Raw genomic sequence first — 26,268 nt, 5'->3', positions numbered from 1 at the left:
TGACAAACTTCTTAAATGGTTTCTTAAAGAGCATGTTCCTGCGATCCCATTTTTCAACCTTTAGATAGTGTGTAATGTTAGAGCATAAACAATACCTGCAAAATGATAAAGCTCAAAGTTCAGTGCAAAGCGAGATATTGTCTTCTACAGAATTGCTTTTCAAGGACAACAGAGAACTGCTTGACCCACTACAGCCCTCTACTTCCTGGGTACATGATGTCCCCATTTCGAGTGCTTCTAATAACCTCCGCCCAAAGGAATATGCCAAAAAAATGGGCGAGACCTTCCTTAGAGAAGAGGAAGAGCCGCTGGAGTAGTGTTCGGTTATCAGAGACTGTAAACATTTAACTGAGCTACGCGCTTAATTACTTCCACTTTCATCACAGTCCTACAGCTGGTCATATGAATTCAGCAACACACATTCTAACATAACCAACGGTCAAATAACAACTTCCATGACTTTAACATCGGCTGTGAAAGCTGTTCTGTGTAACACACTGATACTGTGTGTGTATGCGCATACCTCTGTCTAAAACACTTCTATGAAACATCCTCTGAAGTCCTGCTTGCCATCTCCAAGTCAATCTGCTTGTTTTATTATCCAACTCTGTTATGAGTGATAACCGCTCTGACACCATTCGGTCTGTTGTCATTTCCCTCACCATAGTAGAAAAAAAAACTGCGATCTCTAACAAAGATTGACGTTTGTGTATGCACTAGCAGACCTCCGTTACACTTCGATCGATCTGCATGTTTTTAACTGATGAATCGAAGTTGACGCCATTGTTACTGTTTATTGCTAAAAGCCAAAGCTCATGACTTCACGTTCACTGAGAGGGGGACCGACCAATCACAACAGCTTGAGGAGCGGAACTCGCTAATATGGGTGGGACAACTTCACACATACACTCTAAGCGTGGAACCAATCACAACCGACCTGGTCAGCCTTACCAATCAGAGCGTTTCGGAAGGCGGGACTTCCAGTCGTTTTGTGAGAAGAGAGACAGCGGTGGACGATAGACTTGAAATATGTTAAACATAAAGGTTTTCTTGAAACTAGAAACATGAACGTCCATTGTTAAACACTCAAAAACACACTCAAAGCTTCAAAAACAGGGAAAAACGGGGACTTTAACTTGAGTTTGTTCAAATCTCCAATGTGTTCTTGTTTTTACCAGTCTGAGTTACCCCAAAGTCCCTTTCAGGTAAATCAGTTCACTTAGCGGTCATCTTGGCAACACTCCCAGGCAGCTATTTACTAGTAATTCAAATACAGCTTCTGTCTCCTTGAATAAAGAAAGACTTTAGCAACAACGTTTCAATAACACTGAATCAGACAACAATGGAACAGTATCAAAAAAAAACTGTACATCATATCTAGCCAAACTATATTTTTCCGTTTGGTCCGCTAATGCACATCCCAGAGCAAAATATGAGGTAATGCTGAGTGTTTAAACAAAAAGACGAAACTCTCATTTCTACACTTGCCATGTAAAGCGTTTTGATTTATTGCATTTAATTCTCTTTTAGTGGTTGGACTCCTCATAAAAACGTCTGCTCAACATATGCTCAGTATTTATTCCCCTTGGAAAGGTTAGTAATTTCAATGAGCGTCTATGCTTATGGATTACACGACTGCTCTAATATACAGCAGAGGATTGAAGTTTCCAGATACGGGAAATTTAGTAAGATCCATCAAAGCCAAACAACACAGACTTAAAGCCAGTTGTGATTCATTTGGATGCCGTTTGTGAATTGTGTGTTTGATTCATGTACCGGGCAGCTGTTCATATGTCACAACCCTGACAGTTATCATAGATGTGATCTTGTAACGGATAATTGTTTCTGGGATTGGATGTGTATTGTAAATGTGTTTAAACAGCCATGGATTTTTCCTTACAAGTTTCACAGAGCTATGAGTTTACCTTATAGAGTCAACTAAACTTTTTTCAGAGAAAATATAAGTGGACCATACTTATGAGAAGCTGCCGCCACAATGTTTGGTGAAGATGGCCGCAAAGTGGTAAATAGGGTGTTCTGGGATGTTTTACTTTTACTCAATGGCTTCTCCTCTACACATGGACGGAGAGGAAATTGTGTCTTGAATATAAGGAAAATGAGACAAAACAGAAGCTAAAAGTGTTTAAGTACATCTACTTCAAGATTAGGTCTGCTATAGCACTTTCTTTCTGTGTGAAATAACTACTAGAACTAGTTTGATGAATCAAATCATCCGTCTCTCAACAGAAAACTGACAGTATGTGTGGATGGCTGAGATTAGTGGCGCCAGATAGAAAACAGAGATCTGAGATAATCCCCGTCTGATAGCGGCTCTGTCTATTGTTGGAGTACATCACTGTTTATTATTGATCCTGTAGCACAGATAACCAGAGATTGAGTAAACTAAGACCGACAGCCTGCATTTTTCCGTTCGTATAAAATGAACATCAGCCAAATTCGTTCCAATATTTTACATTAAAAGCGTTTTTGCACTTCTGCACGAATACAAAGATATTAGATGAAAGTGTTTTCTAAATGATACCAAGTTAAAGTGGGATCATTTAGTATATACTGAACATACAGCCACAGACAAAACGAAGGGAGCTTTAAGTGTATTTTCAGTTTTTCTGAAGTTACTATTTATAGGTATGTGTTTAAGTAAAGTAATCATTTAAATTCGGCTTTCCGACTTGTAGTTTAGTTCGTAAAGGGGCAGGGTTCGTATAAAAAAACGCTATTTTAAAATCTGACATGTGAACCCAGGTGCGGATTGAGGTACCGAACCCGAGACTATTTGAAGGATGTGGTGTGAGTCAGGTTGCACTCGAACTGTGGTGTGGTTCGCATGAATATGAAAGCGACACGGTGTTGGCACAACTTAATTAAACGAAACTCTATTTGGATGAGTTGTGGTGACTTAATAATGTTGAAAAATACTTTAGCTTAATATTGTGTAATTTAAATCTACAAATCTGTTTATGTGTTCACAACAATATTTAAGTTGCAGTACCTCAAAGTAATTGGTAAGATTTTTCAGCACCAAGTGAGTTCCGGATTTCAAGACTTCTCGCAAACCATGTAACATACACGTAAACAAGTTCAAACTCCATGTGACAAGCCGATAATGATTTGTTAAACATGTACAATCACTTAACTTAGTCTATTACAGTTAAGATTACCTGACTGATATTTGATGTATTAAAGTAGCATAGCTCAGGATCTCCATTTCACATCATGCTTGGCATGGGATTGGATAATGAGAGTTAATGAAGAAATACAGTGTTATTTTTATTAAGATGAGAATAGCATTTGCCTTAATAATGTTTAATATTCTGTTCACTTGGCATTTAAAAGGGTTTTGGTTATGTAAGTGGTTTTAATAGGTTACAATTGTCCTGAAGGATAGATTATTTACTTTGGCTTAGGTTAGGCTTTAAGGAAATGAGCATAGATTTGAGTTTTACTCAAAAGGAGGCAAAATCAGCCCTTGCTTTTAACTGTTATTGAGAGATGTGCAAATGAGATTTAAAATAGAAAAGTTTTTTGCAAACAGCGTCTATGATTAAATCAGTATTTAAAAAACTAGTTGGAACAAGTGTTAAGTGTTAGTAAAATAAAATAATAAATAAGTTCTACTTAAAAATATTTCAGGTAAGAGAAAAAACAAATTTGTCTAACTCAATGTAGTTTGTTGGATGAACTTAATTATGTTAGAAGTTATCACACCTTAAAAATATCGATGTAAACTGTTTCGTAATTTTTTTTTAAACCACACAATATTTTTTAGAGTGCTATTTCCTCATATAGTCTGTTTGCAAGCAGTAAAAAGCCGTCTGCATTCAACCTACATACAGTAAACCCAAGTGTCTGTTACTGCTGTGCATGTGTTCACTACTAATTGTTTAAATGCAGAGGTCACATTTCGGGTATGGGTCACCAAACCTGACAAATAGGTCACTTTCACATTTGTAATGAAACAAGATAAACGCAAACGCACCAGGTTCTATAGAAGTTAAATTAAGATGTGTGTGAAACCAAATCAATGCTGTTGGGGGAGCAGGGAACAATCACACCCGGGTGCAGACCGCAGCAAATGTGCACAGCCTGAAAACACCTTTAGTTTTTACTTCTGTGAACTAACGATATTTCTCACAAATTAAAAAATATAATTCTGTTTGCAATCAATTGCACGAAAGGAAAGGTATTTTTTCAGACCTTAAATACTGCAAAGAAAACAAGTTCTTATTCACTTTCAAGCAATGCGACAGTCATATTTGTACATGTATTTACGAAAAGTAAAAAAATTGATGCGATAACCTCAGCAACCTTGATGTGATTACCTTTTTATCACAGTTTTCATGTGTCTTGAAATGTGTCAGTCGTTCACATTGCTGTTGGATATCTTTATGTGACTCCCGAGGTTTGATTTGTTGAAATTTATCAGACAGTGAACTGAAATGGCCACAATACATCTTGAAATGCAAATTTGGTATCGTTTCTTATTTTTTTCGTGGCTGTTTATTTCCAAAATAGAGGAAAGATAAACAAATCTAAATATAGTGACATATATCTTTTGAACATGAAATCATCTGTACCAATAACATCAACTCTTGTCTCTTGCTGTCTGTCATTTACCACCAATCTCCATTTTGACTTCATCTGTATTTGAAACCTTTGTATAGTGTTCATGTTTTTGTTACTCAGACCATCTTCAGACCCACAGATTTATTTATTTAGATGCATTTAAATCAATGCAGCCATTCAAATATTTGTGTAAAATATTTGTGTATATTCATTCATCCAAATGACATTAAATATAGACAGCATAGTTGACATTTGTCTTATCCAATGTTAAATCTAATTTATGAAAAAGGTGCTATTTGTTTTTTGCGAAAAATGTGTAAATGAAAAAAAATTTGAACATATTTATATTAAATTAATATAAACGACTGAAAAAATATGAAGCAATTTTAGTAAATGATAAAAACAGGCCCCAAAGACGACACGAGGGTTAAACAAAGCCATGTACGTCGAAACGAAATTGTTAGCATGTTGTCAAACTTCAACCGAGAAAACACATAAACAGTACATGGCAGTCTGTGAAAATGTCAATCGATTTTAAACATCAAACCTGCATTCAAATCTCATAAATAGCACCTAACGCATATTAATCCAGCTTTTAAACGTCAAACAAAATGTCAACATTTGTAAATCTGCGTCCTCTTATGCACTGTCCTTCATACTTAAGCAAACACATTAAACAGACATCTCAAAACATACGTGTTCACGGAACGGTTCACCGTATAAAGTCCAGTAGCACTTGGCCTTCGCTTTACCTCCAGCACTGGTTTAACACAAAGCTCATGTTCGGTTATGGGTGCACGGAGACCTCATGTGAAAATATTTGCCCCCCGAAAGGATCATTACCATCAGGTTATGAATCAAAAAACTCATTAAGAGGAAGAGTAAATAAACAACAGTGAAACCAGGTGGAGGGACGCGCGTGTCCGCTCAAGACTCTATATTTCAATCAGCACACCAGAGCCGCTGTACCAACACACCCTCAGTACTACCTGAGAGTATTTTTCTTGTTCGGGGCAGTAAAACGTGTCTGGTAGGAAGTCATTAAGATGATGTGATATCTGAGATGAGTTTGGAGTGTTTATTCTCCGCTGGTTTAACAGACTGTCTGATTGCAGATACATTCAGAAAAATATGCTCATGTTAAGTTATGATCCATTTATCAGCAAACACAACAAACCATTTCGGACGACCCCGTGACCCCCGTCGCTCTCTGTAAGTGGTTCTTGAATGACTTTAAACCTTTGAAAGATCTCGAGTTGGTCTTTTAAGTTCCCAATACCACAGCTATGAGACCCTTCACCTCGTGAGATGACGGTTAAAGCCGTCTTGACAGGGGTCAGTGAAAAGTTAAGGCAAATCGCAAGCCCTCGAATGTGTTTGTCGGCGTGAAAAAAACAAACATTTACCTGAGCACAAAAGCCACTCCATTTCGGAGGCAGCTGCTGTGAAGAGTTTACAAAGGCTTTGGGAGTGCATGGTGGTCTCCAAGCCCCATCACACATATTGATCAGGATCAACGTTGTCGTTTCGTCTGCCGAAAACCTCCAGTTGATCTTCCAATCCCGAGACCGGTTACCACATTGCACTATCCATCCCTACTAAAACCAGCTTCCAGGTTTGACCTGGTTTTCCTGCAAGGACAGCGTTGATGTTATTCCCTCTATTTCCTCTCCACCCCCTTCTTTTCTGTTTTACTCCCTGTCATCATCTCAGCGGGAGCATTCCTGCAGGTTTAACGACACTTGTCGTGAGACAGCGGGTCAGGAATTTAATGATGAAAGTCTGAATGACGGGGGGATGGGGTCGGTGGTCACTCTACCTCCATCACCTCTTTCTCCACACCGGTGAGTTTATCTATCAGCAGATGGCTAACCCACCCGCACACTGTTGACTCAGGCTGAGACACACAACAAACGGAGAATTCACCTTCGGCTCAGAGCCGCTCACCCGTGTCCGAGGCTGAATGTGTCATTCACCTGTAGCCATCAATGGTTCTGTCACAAATGGCGCCCTTAAACTTTGCCGCCCTTCTGTGGGTCAATATCACAAGAACTGTTCCCATGCTAGCGCTTCTTTTGCTGGTTTAGCAACGTCTGAATCTGGCTCCAATGTGTTTTCCAAAATTGCTAAATTAAACAATGTATAACATCGATGTTTATAACAGTATGTGCTAAAAAAAAAGAAAGAAAGAATGAAAGATGTTTGTTACCAAACAATTCTGGGTCACCATTGACTATAATTGTAGGAAAACATCTACCATGGTTAGCAGTAAATGGTGTCCCAAAACCCATATGCTTAAAAAAATGTGTTTTCCCAAATTGCAAAATGAGACTGTGGTGACCTTCAGTCTGATTATTGAGGTATAACAAGAATGTTTCTAACAATATAAGCTAGAAAGAAAGAAAGAATTGTTTGTAACAAACAATTCTGGGTCACCATTGACTTTTTTGTATGAAAAACATCTACCACGGTTAGTAAATGGTGTCCCAAAACCCACATACTTAAAAAAATATTAGTTTGTTTTCAACAGAACAAATACATGTTTATATGTTACAACTTGAAGAACTATGATGACAGAATAACATTTTTGGGTGAATATAGACAGTTTCATCAGATGCACGCACGTCTGACGCCCAGTTAACTTGCAGTCTGTGTTTGGCTAGTGTCTAATAATATACCTATTTTATTTAACTTATGTTAAAATTAATTTGCATCATTATTTTATTGTATTATAATTGTACCTTAATGATTTGATAAATTTGGTTGTTTGGTCATTTTGTTAAATAAACTTTGTTGAATGGGTCCTTTAGTTTGGTTGCATTTAAAGAAACCGACTGGTACATTGACTTCTAGTGGTTGACCTTGGTGTCGCATTCTAAATTCAAAATATTGAAGAGACAAGTTTAGCCCAGTAACGTTTCTTCTCGGTTTCTTTTGCTTGTTATCAGCAATAATCTACAGGCACTCTATTGTTTGTGAATGTGTACCGGAAGTTAAGTTGGGGTCAAAAAAGTGTGCATGCGCAGTAACGTTTGTTTATGTTGTTATGATGAAACCGACTTTCCTTAATGACAAACGTTGTCATATGTTCGCCATTTAATCTTAGAGTTGTTATTAAAGAGATGAGCACTAAAACATCCTGAATAAAATTAATATGGTTTAAGATATACTTTAGCATGATAAACCAGATGTGATCAGTCAAAAAACTTTGGGAAGATCTCTTTTGACAAGAGCACTGCCAGAGAAACAGTATCATGGAAACATTAACCTGACAGCCAAGGTCACCGTCAGCAGCTATATTTGGTTCAATTTTATCAGTCAGAGTTGCACATACCAGGGAATGAGAACTAATCTGGCCTTGGATGGAGGGAAAATTAGATAGAGACTTGTTTATAGAAGGGAAGCATTGGGAATTATTGCTGTGTGGATTAGTTATGCTCAATACCAGAGCGGCAAGTTATCTGGCATTGCGACAACAAGCCCAAAGGTCTTAATGTCTGAAGCTTCCAATGTCTATTTTTAGTAGAAACAGCTTGTGGGTCAAGACTCATGTTCACGGTTTGCGTATCACATGGAAAATCAACGAGAGGCGCATCATTCCCTTGATGGATGGATGGCAGTTCACCTCAGAGAGTTCAACCATGCCAACCTCTAGATCTCCTCAAGGGCCAACCCTCATTCAACAGACGGAAAGTTTGTGGGGGGGGTAGAGAATGTCACCGAGGGGCTCATAAAATGGATTATCAGTAGCCAAAAAATTTCAATCAGATACATATATATCATTTCCCAATGATGTTTTGCATGAGATCTGATTAAGGTGGTGTTAACATTAGCCCGTGGTTATACAAGAACGATCCTCGTTTATACTGACGCTTCCACATACTGTACGTTTAGAAAAAATCTGCGTTTATACTTCTCTACCGAAAACGCACGTCACATGACCATTCAGACACACTGGGCATGCGCACATAAATGTAAGCAGTTGTATGGGCATAAATAAGTTTGTTGTTGATGACAGTTGGTTATAGTCACAGAACAGATCAGTAAAAAAATGAACAAGATGACGAAGAAAATCAAGGACGTCTTCGCGTGGATAACTTTAGATGAAGGTAATCCATGTCATTGAGCTTGTTTGGTTTCATTCGGCGCCACACAGTCCGATCGACGGATGACATCACTATTTAAAAGCATACGGCTCTTGATTCTCTCTTGCGTTGCTGTAAAGGCCAGGCTGGTCATTGTCGCCTTCAGGTCGTGTAATGCGTAATGGCCCAGATGACAGAGGCTCACCGAATCAGGGAAGCAAACTCAATGGTACTGATGGCAACCACGCCTGCGTATTCTAAGTTCTGATTAGTTTTCACCCCCGAGTTTTCAAACTAAAATGGGGTCTACAGTTTTTCCAAAAGTCTGTCACAGTTATAGAGGGTCAAAAAAGTTGGATCAGTGTAAACGACAGGCGTAACCGTAGCATAAAGTTTGCGTTTTTAAATGACAACGCAGTAGTATGAATGTAGCCTAAAAAGACTGATCGTGTAAGTGACAAAGATTTGAGGGAATCTTTTTCTTTCCAATCAAACAGAGCAATAATATTATTCTACTACCAATAAGAGAACTTGATATAGATTCGCTTCGAGGCTAAAAATATCTTCAGCGTTTACGCTGACATTATTTAAAAGCACAGACAGGAAGTATGGTGTCTGTAAGATGTCCCGGTGAGCCTCTTGTTTCGCTCTTGTTGGCCTTGCTTTGTTGGTTTCCAATGAAGCAGCCACTTCACCATCTGTTCCTGCATTCAGAGGAACACGAGCCCTGAAGTCTGACCCTAAGGCCTGGGATGCGGGGTCGTAGAGGACAGCGCCGGACAATGGTTTGGCCACATGACCCTCTCAAAAACTTCAAAAACGCTCCAGCGCTAACAGCCCGGACTCATCACCTAACGGCCTCGCATCGAGAACACGGTAGAGTGCGGGGAGGGGTGACAGGAAAAACCCTCGCCAGCCCCTGTTCATCAAACCGCATCCAAGACGTGCAGGAAAGATTGAAAAGAACGGACCAGAGGAATGCAAGCTAACAATGGCGGAGAAAAAATGAGAGATTAATTTAGTTAGAGAGACTGTGGGGTCAAGATAAAGATGATGTGGACAATAGCTTGTTTAAAAACAACACCCTCTTACACATTAAATATGTTGGAACGGGTTGCGATTCTTAATAAGAAGACAATCGGTCAGTCTGAAAGGACAAGTACAAACAAAAAAGGAGCCATAAGGATTCTGTACTTGAAACTGTTTTCTAAGAAAAAAGCTAGTCAATTTACCACAGCCAAGCTACAGTACTTAAAAAAGTAGAACAACATTTTTTCTGATAACTTATGAAGTTCGCTACAATATTTAAGACAAAACATTTTAATTGTATAAATATTGTTACATTACGACAAATGCAACTAAAATAGACTAAAAACACTGCTGTTGTTCATCATGTTATTAACTTTAAGACATTTTGGGATTACATGAAGAGCGAAAGTTATACAGTTTACATCTGGCATCCATCTTTAGAGAAGCCTCAATCAGACGTAAATCCCTACTCTTGTTCTCCAGCCGTCTGACTCTGAGTGGATCGTGTTTTTAGTGTTTGCTCAGAAACGCTGGGTGTTGAGAGACTGACACTTTAATAATGCTTATAGGTGTCATTACAGTGGCCGCCAGAGTTTTGGAAACCAGCCAGCATCAGTGAAACTACCTCCGAACAACCCCCCCAAAAAACATGAAAGTAAACATCTGTAATGAAGAAAACATTACTGTTGGACACAGTGTCACATATGAAAGAAGAGGGTTTTTCTTTAAATGTTGTCTACCTACTCAAAAAAAAGTAATGCGTCAGATTTAATTTCAGATGCACAACATTAAAGCTGCAGTGTGTAACTTTTTAAAATAAAAACTTAACTAAGAGCTGTTGGGTACATTTTTCGCAGGAAAAGTCAGTTTGACGTCATTTAACCATTGTAAAATAAGGGCGTATAAGGTAACCTGCAATTTTATGTTTCAGACAGAGATGACGATAGAGAGGCAAAAGTTACGGATTGCAGCTTTAAAGTCCAACATTTTAGCAATTCATCTGTTTGACGACAAAATAATGTAACAGCAAATTAATTCTAGCCACCGTAATATAAAAGCTTGTTCATTTTCAAGTGACCTGAAACGTCATAAATATTACAGCAATGACCATACAGCATTTTTGTCTCCACTTTGCTTCAAAAGCCTTTCAAGATAATTGCACATCCATAGAAACGTGTCAAAAGCACTAAAGCTAAACAGATAAATGTGTCACTCAAAGGCACAGAAAAGGCTCTATTCCGACAAAAGAAACACCCTAAATATCGCCCTTAACTGAATATATAAATCAAATGCAATCACCATCCATAATATAAAACTGCCAATACCTATTTTCCTAAAGTAGAGCATGCTTTTAAAAAACAGACCTATGGGTCAAAGACCAGCACGTCCTACAGATAAGACTCATCATTGACTGCAGAAGGAATGAGAGAAGCCGCGACTGCGCTAATGGCAAACGTTGCTGCAACTCATCAGCAACACCTGCTTCCAATTGAAGGTTCTTGGCTGACTAGGAGGAAGTTCCCCCTCGTCGATTATATCACAAAAATGTGCTTTTAATGTGCCTGAGTGCAATCCTCTATTACAGGGCTGATGGGGAAATCTAATGTTCCGTAATGAGTCTCATTTTTCTTTCTTTGATAAAGGGAGGGCAAAGCATATCGACTCTGAGGTTTGGTTTGTGAGTCCTAACCACAAATAGACATGTTAGTTTACGGGACAAATATTAGCTTGTGTCAACAACTGAGTCAAAAGAATTTGCCATCACCTTTCCACCAGACAGAATTTGTCTGTTTTTTATGATAAGGTAAAACTCTAGGAATGGAAAACAAATGGTTGATAAAGTAATTTAAGGTAATATACCTAAGATTTAGAGCATCTTCCCTTACTCAGAATATTTTTCGAGCAAAAATATTTTTTATATATTTTATTTAGATTATTTGCTTTGTTAATTTCTAACTTTTATATATATACAGCATACACTGTAAAAAAGCTTTTTTTTTAAAGCGTTCCCTTGTGTACCTTGTAAATTCCCTGTAATTTAATGGTTTTTGACGGTATTTCAAAATTAGGTGAAAATATGTAGAAAAAAAATAACTGCATTGTGACCATTATACATGTATATACAGTATGTTTTTACAGTGTCTGCAATTTTCATAATTACACTATTTGAAATACTTAAAGTCGAACATGTTTTTTACTTATTAAAATTGCTTAAGGGTTAAAAAGGAATCATCCAAGATAACATTTTCTTTAAAAGTCTGCTGTGTCTGTCGTTCATGCACATATGCTTCGTGTTTGTCAGCTATTAAAACGCAACATGTTACAAGTGTGGTGTGCATCCCGGTTTTGGCAAACTCATGGTTGTAAAATCACCGCTGTCAGTTAAAACTAATCCGACACTCCGGTTGCTACGTTTCCACCAACAAGGAACAAAACACGAACGATTACCCCGACGAGGAACTAAAGCTGATGTCATGCGCCCCGTCTCCGCCTGCCACGATCTTTACCAAACGTCAGTCATGAGGGAATCTCGAACAGCATTCTTCAAATGATTTCTCCATTACCTTTTATTTCCACTGACAGTCCGTAATCAGTCGGCGCATTTAACGTCACCATTTTGTCACACCGAATTTGCTCAAGTAGATTTATGTGGTCTGGACCTCAAATTTGTAAGATCAAGACCTCCAGCGTCTGATTGTTTCATCTTAAGAGGTCCACCCACACCCTATCCTACCTTAGCTGTGCTCCCTCACATCGGGCACGACAAACAATGAGATCCCCTGCCCCCCCTAGACGGGGGTCCATGGAGATGGTGCAAAATTCAAAATATGCACTTGACAAATATAGCCGTCTGCCAAATGAACGTGAGAGTTGTGTGTCAGTGGGGCAGAACGTGAACATTGCGTCTAATAGAAAGAAAATCACATTGGGTAGCTGCCAGATTTTTTCACAATGCAGCAAAGTCAACATTTTCTCCATCATTTAGAGTTTTTTTTTCTCACAATGTACCATTTACAAGGAAATTCAAAGAAAAGTGTCCTTTGATGAAATGGCGATTGGAAAAAGCTAATAGAAAAAAGCATCCGGATCACGTTTCTTATCATTCTAAACTGTTTATTTGTTGATTTTTTCAACAAAAAAAATCTTCATCTTTTATTCACCCTCATGTCATACCCAACCTGTATGACTTTCTTTCTTCGGGAGAACACAAAAGAAATATTTTGAAGAATGTCTGTGCCCGAACATTGGCTCCCATAGACTTCCATTGTTCAAACACAAAACCACAGACGTTTCTCGAAATATCTTAATTTGTGTCGCACAGCAAAAAGAGTCACGTTAAGGTTTGGAATGACATCAATTATGATAAATTTGATAACTATCAATAAAAAAAGGACATTTTGTTCTTTGTAAACCTGGTCTGGGAGACCTGATCAGACCGGGTCTATAGGGGGTCCCTCATACAGTCTTGACAGGAACCAGCTGAGTCTCCCGGTGAAGTGTTAAACCGATAACTACCCCCAACACCGAGACCCCCCAGTCAACTGTTTACACAGGATGGACTTTCCCTTATCACTTCTACATCTGCATACTTAATACAGTGCACATACTGAGACTAGCAAACCTCCATGATACTTCAGTTCTTTGTTTCGCATTTCAAATAAAACTGTGCTGCAAGACATTTTTAATCTCACTAAACTGTGTTTGTTTTAAAAATTTTGTTGCAAACAAAAAAGAAACATTCTCTAGTTGTCAGCTTGTTATATCAATAGATGGTGATTGTTTTATTATGCTATGAAATAGTGGACGCCAGCAGAGGGAAACCTTTTATCTCTTTCATGCTGCCTCTTTTCAAAAAGTTGCCTGACAAACATCTCAGCATCTCATTTCAGACCTAATAAACTGCTCCTCTATGTTTGACTCTGTTAAATAGTGTATTACGGGAACAGATCCTGCCAAACCTCAGGGTTTGTTTTGTAAGGATTGACCGCAATGACACACCTGCCTCTATAGATGTCTTTGGACGACGGTACAATTGAGTACTACTTGTAAATGTATACTGTTCTAAGTTCACGTTTTTTAGGTTTAGTTGTTTTGATATGTTTAATGCATTTGGTATTAGCTGTGACGACAAATGAATGCAAATAATCTCCTTGTGTCACTGATTGAGATGTTGAAAAAACAAAAGTCCATCATCACGTTCATTAAAGTTTGCACTTAATGGAAACCAACAGTGTAAAACCAAAAGAAAATACTTAAACAGATGAGCGATTGAAAACTACTATACAAACATTTGAAAAAAAATGCAGTTAATACTGTAATTGTCAGGCTGCACTTTACCAAATAGATCTTTAAACATTACATATATACACTATATCGAACTTGAATATGTAAATGTTAGAACCTGATGCTGTGTGTATCAACATCACACAATTGTAATAGAAAAAGGTGTAAATGAACAAAAACAAGAAGTGATTTATATACCGTCATGCATCATGCGGTAGTCTTTGGTGTCCGTCAGCTCTTTCCGAGAACAAAGTGAAGGAAAACGTTTCTGTGAAACACGAAACCCGGGGATGTGAAACGTGCCCTCTGCCCTCTAAAGTGATACAAGTTGCAGAGTTGTTGCTCAGGTTAGTCGTGATGTTTAGTGATGTTTTCAACATCCTCTCTGCCTCTCTAAAAAGCCAAAAGATCCAGAGCTGAGCTCAACCATGTTAGCATAGGATTTACAGATTCCACTGGATGGCCACAAAAACCACATTTTAAAAGTACAAACACTCACTAAGACGAAAAACCTTTGATCTCACGTCTTAAAGTTCGCTCGGTAGCCATCTAAAGGGTAAAGAAAGTACTTGTTTAATGGGAGGGATGATTGTTTTTTCACCTGTGATATTGTTTGTTTTAAGCGCCGCATGCCACTCCAGTGACTAAATATTAGGAACTGTTTATTGTTAGAGGTTTAAAACAGACTTTTGGAAACCGCAAGTAATGATTTATGTTTGGTTACAACTCCTCTCCACATCCACGTTATTTACACCTCCACAGAGCGCTTGATAATGATCAACACCCTCTAAAGTTTACGGGCTGTTAAGAGGGCTCTATGTTGCCAGTTCTCTCAGCGTGAGGGTCTGACTGCAGCCTATTAAATCTCCAACACACTGACTTTGTCTTATAGGTACTTCACTTGCGTCTGTTTTATTGGGACTTAAAATCGTCTTGGTCTGCGCTGCTGTTTGCTGGAACCCTGTTGGGCAGTGTTGTAAAGGTCTGTTTGACTGAGCGAGAACTTTGTTAATGCTATTTTAATAATGGTTTGACCAAAATTTTAAGGGAAAGTACAGCTAAAATTAAAATTTTGTCATCATTTATTCAACCTCATATTGTTCAAAACTGTATGTGACTCTATCATCTGTGAAACACAAAAGAAGATATTTTGAAAAATGTCTCTGAGGTTTTGTGTTCTTAATGGAAGTCAATGGGGTCCAATGTGGTTGGTTACCAACGTTCTTCAAAATATCTTATTTTGCGTTCTTCAGAAGAAAGTTTTACAGGTTTGAAATGACATTAGCGAAGTATCCCTTAAATATTGCACGAACGTTCAATACATCAGCTGAAATGACAACAAAAGCTGTTGGTTTATGACTGATACTTGTTGATGTCATACTTGCTGAGATGGGTCTTGACTTGCCATATTTTAACATTTCATTAAATAAATATGAAAAGTGCAGAATTTCCAGCAATTATTGTTAAGATGTCCTCACCTATGCCGAACACTTCATTCTCTTTGTTAAACTATCTATTAAAAGTCAACGCCACCAAATACAAAATTCAAGAATTTATACACAATCCTTTCATTTCAAAGCCTTTCAAATTGATCACAACATTCAAAACTGAGGAGAAAGAGTCAGAAAAGCGCCAGTTAAGCGAAAGTCCAAGACAGGAAAAACACAGATGAAACAAACAATAACAAATCGAACCATTCAGAAACAACAATTCTGAGATATCAGCAGGGACTCCCTTCTCTTGTCTGAGAAAAAGATGCAGAGAGTGATAGAGAAAGAGAGAGAGAGAGAGAGAGAGAGAGAGAGCAAGACTGTCATTGATGAACCCTTACCAGAACATTTCAGGAACTCTGTCGCGGTGATGTCGGAGGAGCGTTCTCTCCCACTTACTCCCCCCGCCTCCTTTCTCCCCTCCTCCTAAGAAAGGGGGGTGTTTCCCTGTGGTCCCCAGTCTTAACACTTTGCGGAGAACTGAGACGCCACACTGAGCTCTGGAAGCTAGCTGTGACAGACAAAAGCCACACACACGTATATACTCAAAATGGATTGCAAAGTTCTGGCGGTCGTGACTCTTTTGGCGGTGACCATTTGGAGCCCGGAAACTGAGGGTAAGCAAGTTAAGATTAATATTACCAGATTCAGTTTTTTCAGAATACGATTCTTGTTGCACTGTGTTGCAATATTGAACTAAATAAGTTTAATAAATTGAAAGATGGATGATTATTCTGCTTTATAATTTATTGGATGGACGTCAAAAAATACAAGTAAGTTTGATAAATTGCAAGAGGGATGATTGGTCTGCTTACTAATTTGTTTGAAGGACGTCAAAAAATACATATAACAATTTAAATAAATTGCAAGATGGATGATTATTCTGCTTTATAATTTATTGGATGGACGTCAAAAAATACAAGTAAATTTGATAAATTGCAAGATGGATGATTGGTCTGCTTACTAATTTGTGTGAAGGACTTTAAGAAATACAAATAACAAGTTAAATAAATTGCAAGACGGAAGGTTTTTCTGCTTAATTATTTGTTTGAAGGATGTCTTAAATACGAATAAGTGGAATAAATTGCAAGATGGATGATTGGTCTGCTTACTAATTTGTTTGAAGGACGTAAAAATACAAAGACTAAGATATTCCTAAACTGAACATTTCACAATTTAGATTTGTACAAAGTTGATTCAATTGAACTTGTGTGTGTGTGTCTTAATGCATAGGAGCCCAAACGTGTCAACGACTTGCTTTAAATGATCATTAAGGTTTCATTAATATCACCTCGCGACTGCTAAGTATCCATTTGCATATGTGCCCGCATGTTAAATACTTGTCCTTACATGTTAGTCGTCCTGATTCAAAAGGACGTAAGGGAGATGTTTAACCAGCTGAACTTGGCGAGTCCGCAGCGTGACGCCTCCTTTGTTGATTTTAGTGAGAAAAACCTCTATTGGGTTTTGAAGTCTGCATGGTTTGCTCTCTTTTAATTACTGTCTAATTAGAGGATAATAAGGAAAAAGTTTTGGCGCTGTTCACTTGGCACACTGTTTAGTCAAGGCTTAATAGACGAGGGTTTAACATGACAATGGTCACAGACAGTGCTGGGACATCTATGGGAATTTCAGAGTTTGACTTTCCTCACAACCAAGAGAAACCAAGGAGATATGAGAGGATTGGGAGAATGTCCTTCAGTAGGTTAGTTTAATGCATATATTCAGGACTAAACTCAAGGGCCGTCTGGAGAGCTCGGCTGCGATTATATGATTTTTGTGTTTTTAATGTCGAGGGCCCTCGGATCGTAAAGGAAAAAAGTTGGGATGAAAAATGCGGCGAGTGAAAAGGCAAGAGCGCTCGCCGTGCGAGCGGTCGAGAGGCACTAGAAAGTTAGGCTAATCTCTTTTTAATGATCTGGGTTTGTTAATGGATGCAGGTGATCAGACACTTTTAGCGGATGTGTTTGGAAAGAGGAATTGAGTTCACAGGTTTTTTGTGTGATACTGCATGGTTTAATCTGCAATAATAATGTGAAATATGATGTAAAAAATAATACAAATGTATTTTCACAGTCTTTATAACTGGAGGAAATGTTTTGTTAGGTATATTTATTATTGTAAAAAATATATATATATTGCTTGTTAAAAATGACTAAACTTAGATCCTTACATGCTACATAAGATTTAGGGTTTAATAGAATAAATACGTTATTTTTGATGATGTGCAAATAAATAAATTACAAAATCAATTCTTAATACTTTATGAGTCTCAAGCAGTGATATTGGTTTATATGCTAAGGTTGTTATAAAATACATTTTCATATTACACTGCAACTGAATTTGTAAAAGTAGATCATTAATAATACAAATAATAATATAAAGGACTTTGAAATGTATATTTAGATATATTGTTTTGCTATAAAAGGTGCATTTGTCATATTGATTGGTATTGACTACTTGATTTTGTTTTGACTGTATGATAGCAAAGCCCATCAGTTTGGTTGAGAGATGCTGGTGCCGGTCGACTCTACACACCGTCCCGCAGCGGAGCATCCGAGAGATCAAGTTCCTCCACACACCCAGCTGCCCCTTCCAAGTCATGTGAGTCAACTTTCAAGAGCTCAGAAATTTGGTGCTTCGTCATAACATCAGCGTTCAGTATTATAAAAGCAATTTCAATTTAGCAATGACTTTCATGATATGATCCATGATAAGATCGTGTCTCTTTTGTCTTTGTAACAATACCTGTATTACAATTACAAACTAAAATAACTTGATTTATTAAAATCATAAATATTGTAATATTTAACCTAATCTAAAAAGATCTTGTCACACCAATAGACATTTTTAAGGGTTAGACTAAGCATTTCCAATACATGTATCATGTGAAAGTGAGAAGCTGTTTTTAATAGTTTTGATAGCTGTGGGAAAGCAGTGATGTGCTTGCCTCTTGTCTAACGAAAAGACGAACATCAAGCCATTTTGTCCATGACAAGCGCGCAATAATTGTAAAAGGTCGTAATGATTACTGCCGTGTTTCAGACGACCTTGTCTTTTTCTTTCGTCCAGCCATTGGAATTGTTTCACCGTTCTGGAATGTATTAAACCGAACCATTTGTACCCCGTCGGGCAGCAGCGCCGGAGGGGAATCAAGGTTATGGGGGTTACAGAGGTTAGCGTGTAGCAAAGGGTCATTTGGGGAACAAACTTTGGCCGGAGGAAATCACCTTTAATCTGCCATCTTCGACACGTCTTGTTCAGGAATCTATTCGGATTCGGCGGGCAAGATGAAAGACAGACGCATTCCCTTTCCCTCACGCACACACACATCACTCAGTTGGTTGTTAGCATAAGCTAGCTGTGAGGTAATTACTACCTGCTGGCTCGGTCCCAGACCACCGACTAGCTAGTCCCCAAAAATCGTTTAGACTAGACCTAGATTAGCTAAGAGACCATTAAATCACAAACAAACAAACAACTAAAACCAATAGATTAACTCTCAAAATAAACCCGATGGAAGGCTTCCCGCCAGCAAACAAACAGGAATGGTATTACGGTTTCATTTGGTTTGCCGATCGGGAAGTTGATTGTGAAGATCCGTGTGTAGATTTGAGGTTAAGCAGATCTTTTATCTCAGCCGACAGGCTTCGTTTGTGCAGACAGATTGAAACGGCCATGGCTGCACGAATGAGGTGTAAGCATTACGAATAGGAGCCATTCGAAGGGCAACATGAGCTGCTAACTTTCAAACGCAACCTTTTGCCACAGAGGTGTGAAGTCTGGGTGTCATTCGTGTGGTTTTATCCACATGTAGGTGAATAAAAAGTGTTTGAGGGGATTTTCCTAGCTGTGTGAAGGCAAATGAGATGCTGAAGGCATCTAAAAGATGACCGTTTGAGGGTGTGCGAGATGTTTGACATTCAATTTGTCATTATCTAAACATTCTCACATGAAAAGTTGTTTTCTTTGTCATTACGCTGATAAATAATCCTGTATTTGTAATGGGTACAAAATGGTTGGATTGTTTATTTAATAACACATAAATGATGTATTTTCTACTTTGAATTTAAATAAAAATTTGTTTAATTTAATTTAAGTATTCTATTTATGGTACTGCTGCACTTTTTGTAATTTTGGAGGCACCTGAGCTGTATTTTACACACATTGGTCGCTTATCCTCCTGAATTTAGAACTCCCAGACAACACGACATTGTCCATAGGATCCCGTACTACTTCATTTGTGTTATCTGATGAAGTCCAATGACTCTTGGCAGTACAGTAGAAATGAGGGGGCTGAAATCTAGCCTGTGAAAGACAGCTGATATGATCGGATTAAACACACAGTAGAGCGGCAGAAGGAGAAAGGTGCACCCTCTTTTATTCTGTGGTCCGAAACAAATCCCTTCTTCTCTCTCTCTCTCATTACCAGTGCCAAGCTGAAGAACAACAGAGAGGTCTGCATCAACCCCAAGACCAAATGGCTGCAGCACTATCTAAAGAATGCCATTAACAAGTAAGACGACTCTCTTTCTAGACAAGCAAAGGCAACAGGGGGTTGTTCGAAGAACAATTCGATAAAATGTTGAGTTTTCTTGTGAACAGGCTTAAAAATATTGAGAACATTTTGATTTTAATAGCGACGTTGATCGTTTGTGAAATAAAATTATGATGAATACATGTTAATGTGTTCCTTAAGCATTTCTTATGTAAAGCTTTTTACATTTAGAAAGGTATGTGCAATGTCAAATTATAAATAGCTTGTGTGTGCTCCATAAACATTTGACAGATTATTGCTGTCCTTCCGAAACCTTGGATGTGCAAATTTTCATCGGAGAAAACACTGTACATTTTAAATGATTTAATACTGTGTTGTCAAAGTTGACAACCACTCAATATTTTTATTTTCCTTATATTGGCTGGAAATGTGTAAAGCCCAGTGACAAACATAGAGGGTGATTTATGCCAAAATAAATGAAAATTAAAAATCATGAAATATGGAGATACACGGTTTTAGAAGGACAGCAGTGATATCCATAGGGCTACACAATATCAAAGAAAAATGCAATATGCAGTAACTTGCTGAATAATGCAATATGCCAAGATCCTCAAATTTGGTAAAAATCGATTTAAATAATACTAAAATATATTAAAGCTGAAAATTATTTATCAATACATGTTTCTTTTTTGGGAAAATAACTTCTTAAGTGTAAGACCGTATATAAAACAATACTGATAATGTGATTTTAACAATGGACAAACAAAAAAACCTGCATCAACCTACAATTTCGATTTTACATTACTTTGACTTATCGAAAAGATTCAGTTTTTCCAAACCATTGCAAAATGCACATCACAATATGCAGATTTGTGATACCATGCTAATTTTGATATATCTAATATTAAGATCACGCTGGTTTAGCATGGTAGCCCATGATATGTGGATTTAAACGGCATGTGGGATGTTATTGGGTCATTTTTAAGGTTATATACAGTAAATAGCATACTTAACTAATCTTATATATTGAGGCTGTGCCATGCAGCCTTTAGCGTTTAACCCCTGTTCTCCAAAATGCATTAATTCTATAGAAACGATGAAGTAACAAGCAGAGCAGAGCAGTCTTACAAAGCTGTAATTGGCCTCCTATTGTGCCACACATGCCAAAATGAGCGACGCCATTAAAACATCCTTTTAAAAATCCTTTCTGCAGGTTAATAATTTTCACGTCTGGTGCGTGCTGACGGCTCTCTAAACGCAGAAAATATATGAAAGCTGTTACAAACAGACAAAAATTTAGGCCATTATTCAATGAAAATCTAACACTCGGCTTTTAATTTTTTTATCATTATTGCTTTTACTGCATATTTTTTTATTTAACACGAAAGACGAGTTTTGATATGTAAAATGTTTTTTTATCCATAGGCAGGAATGTTTTACATAATTGACTCTTTTTTTGTTTTAAAAAAGTGTTTCGAATGTTATGTATTGAATGTCTATAGCTGAATGATATAACCAAAACTACTTTCCTTTTTTTCAGAATAAAGGCCAAGAAACGTTCAGAGTAAACTAATAGAGAGACGCAGAGGACCAGTGTGAATCTAACATGCAAAGAGACACATGAAACTCGTCTATTCTCTCTCTCTCTCTCTCTCTCTCTCTCTCTCTCTCTCTTTCGCTCGCTCAGAGTTCTCTCTATTTGGACTGCTTGCACAAACAGCACTTCACCTGATCCTGCCTCTCGCGCCGGGGCAGCCAGCAGCTCACCAAAACACAGCCCATCACCTTCATTCTGCAGCACTGATAGTGTTAGATGTGTGTTTGTGTACAGACTGAATGTGTTTTTTGATATTTCACAGATATTTACAGGTTTTTGCTACTTAAGGGACAGTAAATGAAGAGTTTGTGGATTTGTGTCATAGCCGTGAAGGACTTTGGGAATTATTTGAGAATGTTTATGAGGGAGAGAAGGAGAAACGTAATGTAGAAAAGTGGGAAAATCGAATCAATGCCTCATATTTACACTTTTAGTGCTTAAGGCTCTGCACACCAGCTCTGTTACACAATGAAAGTCTTCCTTTCTTTTACCGGTGTGTGAACTCAGAGGAACACAAGACACTGAATTTCAACATATATGAAGTTTATAGAGCAGATATACTGTACAGGTTTTGTTAATGCGATCACGCCACGGCAGCTTAAAACTTCACAGACTTTTGAGTGCCCTTGTTGTGGATCCCACCAGTTGCGATTTCGGTCGAAGTAGAACAATTGGCAAATGGTTTCGTGAAAATAATCTCCGGCATTATACGGCTGTCTGTGAACACAGGTTGAATGGGGACCAAACCTGAACCACGAAAATGCAAGCAATTAGTCGACTAAATTAATGTTAGTATGTATTTCGAATATATCATCTTTAGCCACGGCATTATGGGACATAACTGTGATTTTTGTGAGACTAACGTGTTTAGCTAACAAACTTTATTTCCGTTCTTAACGTTTTGACTCGAATGCCCGAATGCTGTTACTTTGTGAGCCACTTTAAAAATGTCTTAAGTTTCTAATGTAATGATTTATTTTTGTATTTTTTATTGTTTAATATGAATAAAAACACAATACAGTTTGAAGGATGTTGTAAAGAGCGTCTCATCTATCCATATTTTTGAAATTACAGCGGAAACATACACTGATACTTCACATGACTGCTAGCTTGATTTCAAGGTTTTGCTCATATCTTGAATTTTACAGCAAGGCAATTGAATAAAATGTCTTTTACAGTTGACTACACTGTCAAAACCCTTTAATTTTTTACATTTAGAATACATTTATTACATATACACAATACTACTCGAAGAATAAGCGGATTCTCACATCTTGCACAATCTTGGTTTTAAGATGTCAAGCATGACTTACAAATTTGTTTTTGATTCATTAAACATTAGGTATGACATGTTTGAATCAATAATTTCAAAACTTTCACTGACAGTTCAATACAATGTAGATTTATTTTACAAAAAAGGGCTCAAAAAATCTCATTACCGTAACCTTTTTAAACTGTCAATCTCATTGTACGTTTTGCTAAAAACAATCGAAGCCATGATGCCCAAGCAAGTTTTTATTAATCATACATTATTAGACATTAATAAGTAACATTTGATAAACAAATGATACATGAAACATTTATTAAATGCAGAAACTGCCTGTATTGGTACTGCGAAGAAAGAAATTGTGTACACTGCGTGACAAAAGAAAATAAAGCTTTTAACTAGAAAAAATTTAAGTAATCTCTTAACCTTGCAAACGTTCTTCTTTAAATAAAATTGAACTTAATATCTTTGTGTGTGTGTGTAAACAGCTCTTTTAATACGTTACGATGGATGAGAACATCAGTCATCGATACATCATTCCTTTACAATTTCTTCATTTTTATTATACAAGAAATTTCTGTCAATTGTTTTTTCTTGTCATTTGAAAACATCTTGTAGAACATTCAATTATTTTCCCTTAATAGTTTTTTGTTTCTCCGTTTTAAGTACAACATAAATGTTGACAAGACTCGTAAAGAGAATTTAAAAAAGATATATATTAATGATTTATTTGTATGTTAAAAAGATGCTTTGTGCTAGGTAAAGAACACAATTAGGTTTATGATGATATTTTGTTTGTTACCGAACTATATGTCTATAATTAAAATCATTACTGCCTTGATGTTTCCGTGGTTTCGTGTGAATGAAACCCATTAATGATGGGTGTTTAGAGGTAACTGTATCGCCCTCTTGAGGTCTGAGGTTTATTATCGCCACATCATTGAGAACATACAACATTTCATGCATAATTTCAGCCAAAAGAAGGTAATTTCTGCTACTACATGTTTGAATAATGATTTCAGCTAAATTACATTTATTAGAGATAATTAGGTAAATATTTTCCTTGGGTTATAAAAGAGAAATGTGCATTTTGTTTTAAATAAAGACGTGCTACATATGCTTTTCATCAGCCTTTTCCAATAAGTTTCTTTTGTTTTCCACGGTTACTATGCCTTACTTTTTTATTGTCAAATTGAGTCTTATTAAAAAGGCTCCGTGTAAATGTTGCCTTTGGGTCAGTAGGGTGAGACGTCTACACCTATAAAATGGCACCATACACACCCTAAAATTTAGGCATTTGTGAGATAATATGAAAGAGTGCAACATATTGAATAAAGTATGAGGTTATTGATCTTAAAATAGTAGTACGACAAACTTAATGGTATCTTCATGAGTATCTACAAATGTGAAAAATACGGTCACAACGTAAAAAAATTGTTCCATCTATTCTCACTATTTGTGAGGGCAAAAATGTAAATATACAAATATCAATCAATCTAGTTTATTCCTCAAAAAAATATAAAAGAACCAAACGATTGCCATCTGTGCGAGATGAAATCTGTAGTCGCACCTACTGAAAAGTGCTTTAGTTTAACTTCAATGTTGATTTTTGTCAATCAGAGAACACCCACAACACATGGCACAAAACCCAAATGGGTCACAGTCTGGAAGACGAGATTCTTTTAATGCAAGAGCGATGAAATTGATACATTTCATATTTATTGTAAAATTCACCTGTCATTTTTTGCTCTTTTGAGTAAAATAGACATCTCATATCAAGGGTACAGTAGACAGGACAAAACCTTGAAATAACTTTTACCACAATATCATTAGTAAAAGTTCAATTCAAGTCCACCACACCAGGGGAAGTCTGTAAATACATAGATCTGTCATTTATAATATAAAAGATGAATGAAATTAACGTTAGCAAACCTTGCTTTCTCATCAGAGTAAACTTTCACACTGAGAACAGGGGGACAGTTTGTTCAGACTCAGCTAAAGCCTTTTTTATGATTTACTCTTTTCTACATTAAGGGGGTCATATGACACATTACATCTAGATGTACTGCAATGTGAATACAAGATATAAGGTTAAAAAAAGCTGTATCCCACATACTATGCATGTATGTATCTCCTCTATGCCCCGCTTCTCTGAAACGCGCAGATTTTTAACAAAGCTCATCGCTCTGAAAAGCAAGGTCTGCTATGATTGGCCAGTTAACCAAAGCGTACTGTTTGGTCAAATACTGCAAGCGTGTGACGGAAATTTAACGTCTCTTACCATATTTGGAACATCAGGTTGTACTCACAGAACTGACGTAGATTTGTGGGGGTGTGGTTACATGAGGCGTTTCAGGCAGGTCTGGGTGAGTATTTGGTTTTAGATAGAATGCATCTTTTGTTCTGACACTTACATTTGTGCAAATTTTACGTGGCTAATACATGCATGGGCAACTTATAAAACACAAAAGACACAAAAAAACACGTGCCATATGACCCCATTAAATAAACCTAATGTAAAGAATATTCTGCAAAAATGCAATATATCTTTAATATTGACTGAGTAAGGCCACGTCAAAAGTCAATGCATAGGAAGACAATTCTACAAGTTTAATAATATCATTAATTTCAATATTTCTAATATTATAAATGAAAAGATCATACAATCATTTACAGTAAAGCCCATTGCGCATTGAATCCGAAATTTGCGAGCGTTAAAAAATAAATACGTCCTCATGTTGTGTTGATCACATTTACACACTGCCTCCGATATTTTCGTCCGTCATAAAAACAATTCGGACCGGGTTCGTTCCTCTGCGTTTTTCGCATCGGTCATGCATTTTGAGTTCCCTTTTTAAAAACTCAGAGACACCGTACAAACGAGAGCCAAATACGAAAAAACTCATACGAAAATTTCGGACTGTATGTGCAAAGACCTTAAGAAACCCAATTTATCTTTTTTATAACTATGAATACTTGCACCTGCACTTTCCCTTTCATCGTTAAACGCCTTATTATACAAAATTTCCATACAGGTCAATTGACGCGAAAAATCTTTTACTTTTAATACTTTTTTCGTAACCAAGTAGCCAAATTAACATGTTAAACTGACAACCCTAAAAGTTTAGAAGCATACTTAATTGTAACACAAGTCAGAGATAATAATAAATGAAAGTGACATCAAGCTTTACATAAGTACTCAAACCACACCCATCCGAGCGGTTTCATTCCTGGGATTTAAATAAGGAGCTACATACCAAAATCAACCCCCAGACCTCCTGTTCTCTACAACCAGATGTTCATTACCAAAGAAAATTAGATGTTCTATGTAGTGTACTACACAATGTGATAACAAAATCATTCCTCTTTATGGCTCAATGACCGTCATGCATTCAAGCTGTCTCAACGCGAGACCATCAAGGTTGTATCGAATC

The 26,268-nt window shown here is 37.2% G+C and overlaps 2 protein-coding genes across 2 annotated transcripts in view; one reads left to right on the top strand and one right to left on the bottom strand.

Moving 5' to 3' along the window:
* Window positions 1-16,089, bottom strand: part of si:dkey-246e1.3 (uncharacterized) — a 48,303-nt gene extending 32,214 nt beyond the window's left edge. The window contains exon 1 of the mRNA XM_056758858.1: window positions 15,814-16,089. Within this exon, the coding sequence (XP_056614836.1) occupies window positions 15,814-15,821 (8 nt within the window). The 5' untranslated portion in view covers window positions 15,822-16,089. The remainder of the gene's footprint in view (window positions 1-15,813) is intronic.
* Window positions 15,934-22,594, top strand: cxcl12b (chemokine (C-X-C motif) ligand 12b (stromal cell-derived factor 1)). The gene is made up of 4 exons (XM_056758857.1): window positions 15,934-16,089; window positions 17,959-18,076; window positions 19,905-19,988; window positions 21,511-22,594. The coding sequence occupies exons 1-4, from the start codon at window positions 16,023-16,025 to the stop codon at window positions 21,536-21,538; spliced, it is 297 nt and encodes a 98-aa protein (XP_056614835.1). The 5' UTR covers window positions 15,934-16,022; the 3' UTR covers window positions 21,539-22,594.
* Window positions 22,595-26,268: the final 3,674 nt, after the last annotated feature.

The sequence above is a fragment of the Triplophysa dalaica genome, chromosome 10 (assembly GCF_015846415.1).
Source record: "Triplophysa dalaica isolate WHDGS20190420 chromosome 10, ASM1584641v1, whole genome shotgun sequence".
Classification (NCBI taxonomy): domain Eukaryota; kingdom Metazoa; phylum Chordata; class Actinopteri; order Cypriniformes; family Nemacheilidae; genus Triplophysa; species Triplophysa dalaica.
The sequence above is the reverse complement of the archived record's forward strand: the minus strand, read 5'-3'. Positions and strand labels throughout refer to the sequence as shown.

Coding starts and splice junctions, on each gene's coding strand:
- cxcl12b (XM_056758857.1), top strand. CDS start 16,023: ATGGATTGCAAAGTTCTGGCGGTCGTGACTCTTTTGGCGGTGACCATT. Junction 18,077..19,904: donor AGCTGCCCCTTCCAAGTCAT/GTGAGTCAACTT, acceptor TCTCATTACCAG/TGCCAAGCTGAAGAACAACA. Junction 19,989..21,510: donor CTAAAGAATGCCATTAACAA/GTAAGACGACTC, acceptor CCTTTTTTTCAG/AATAAAGGCCAAGAAACGTT.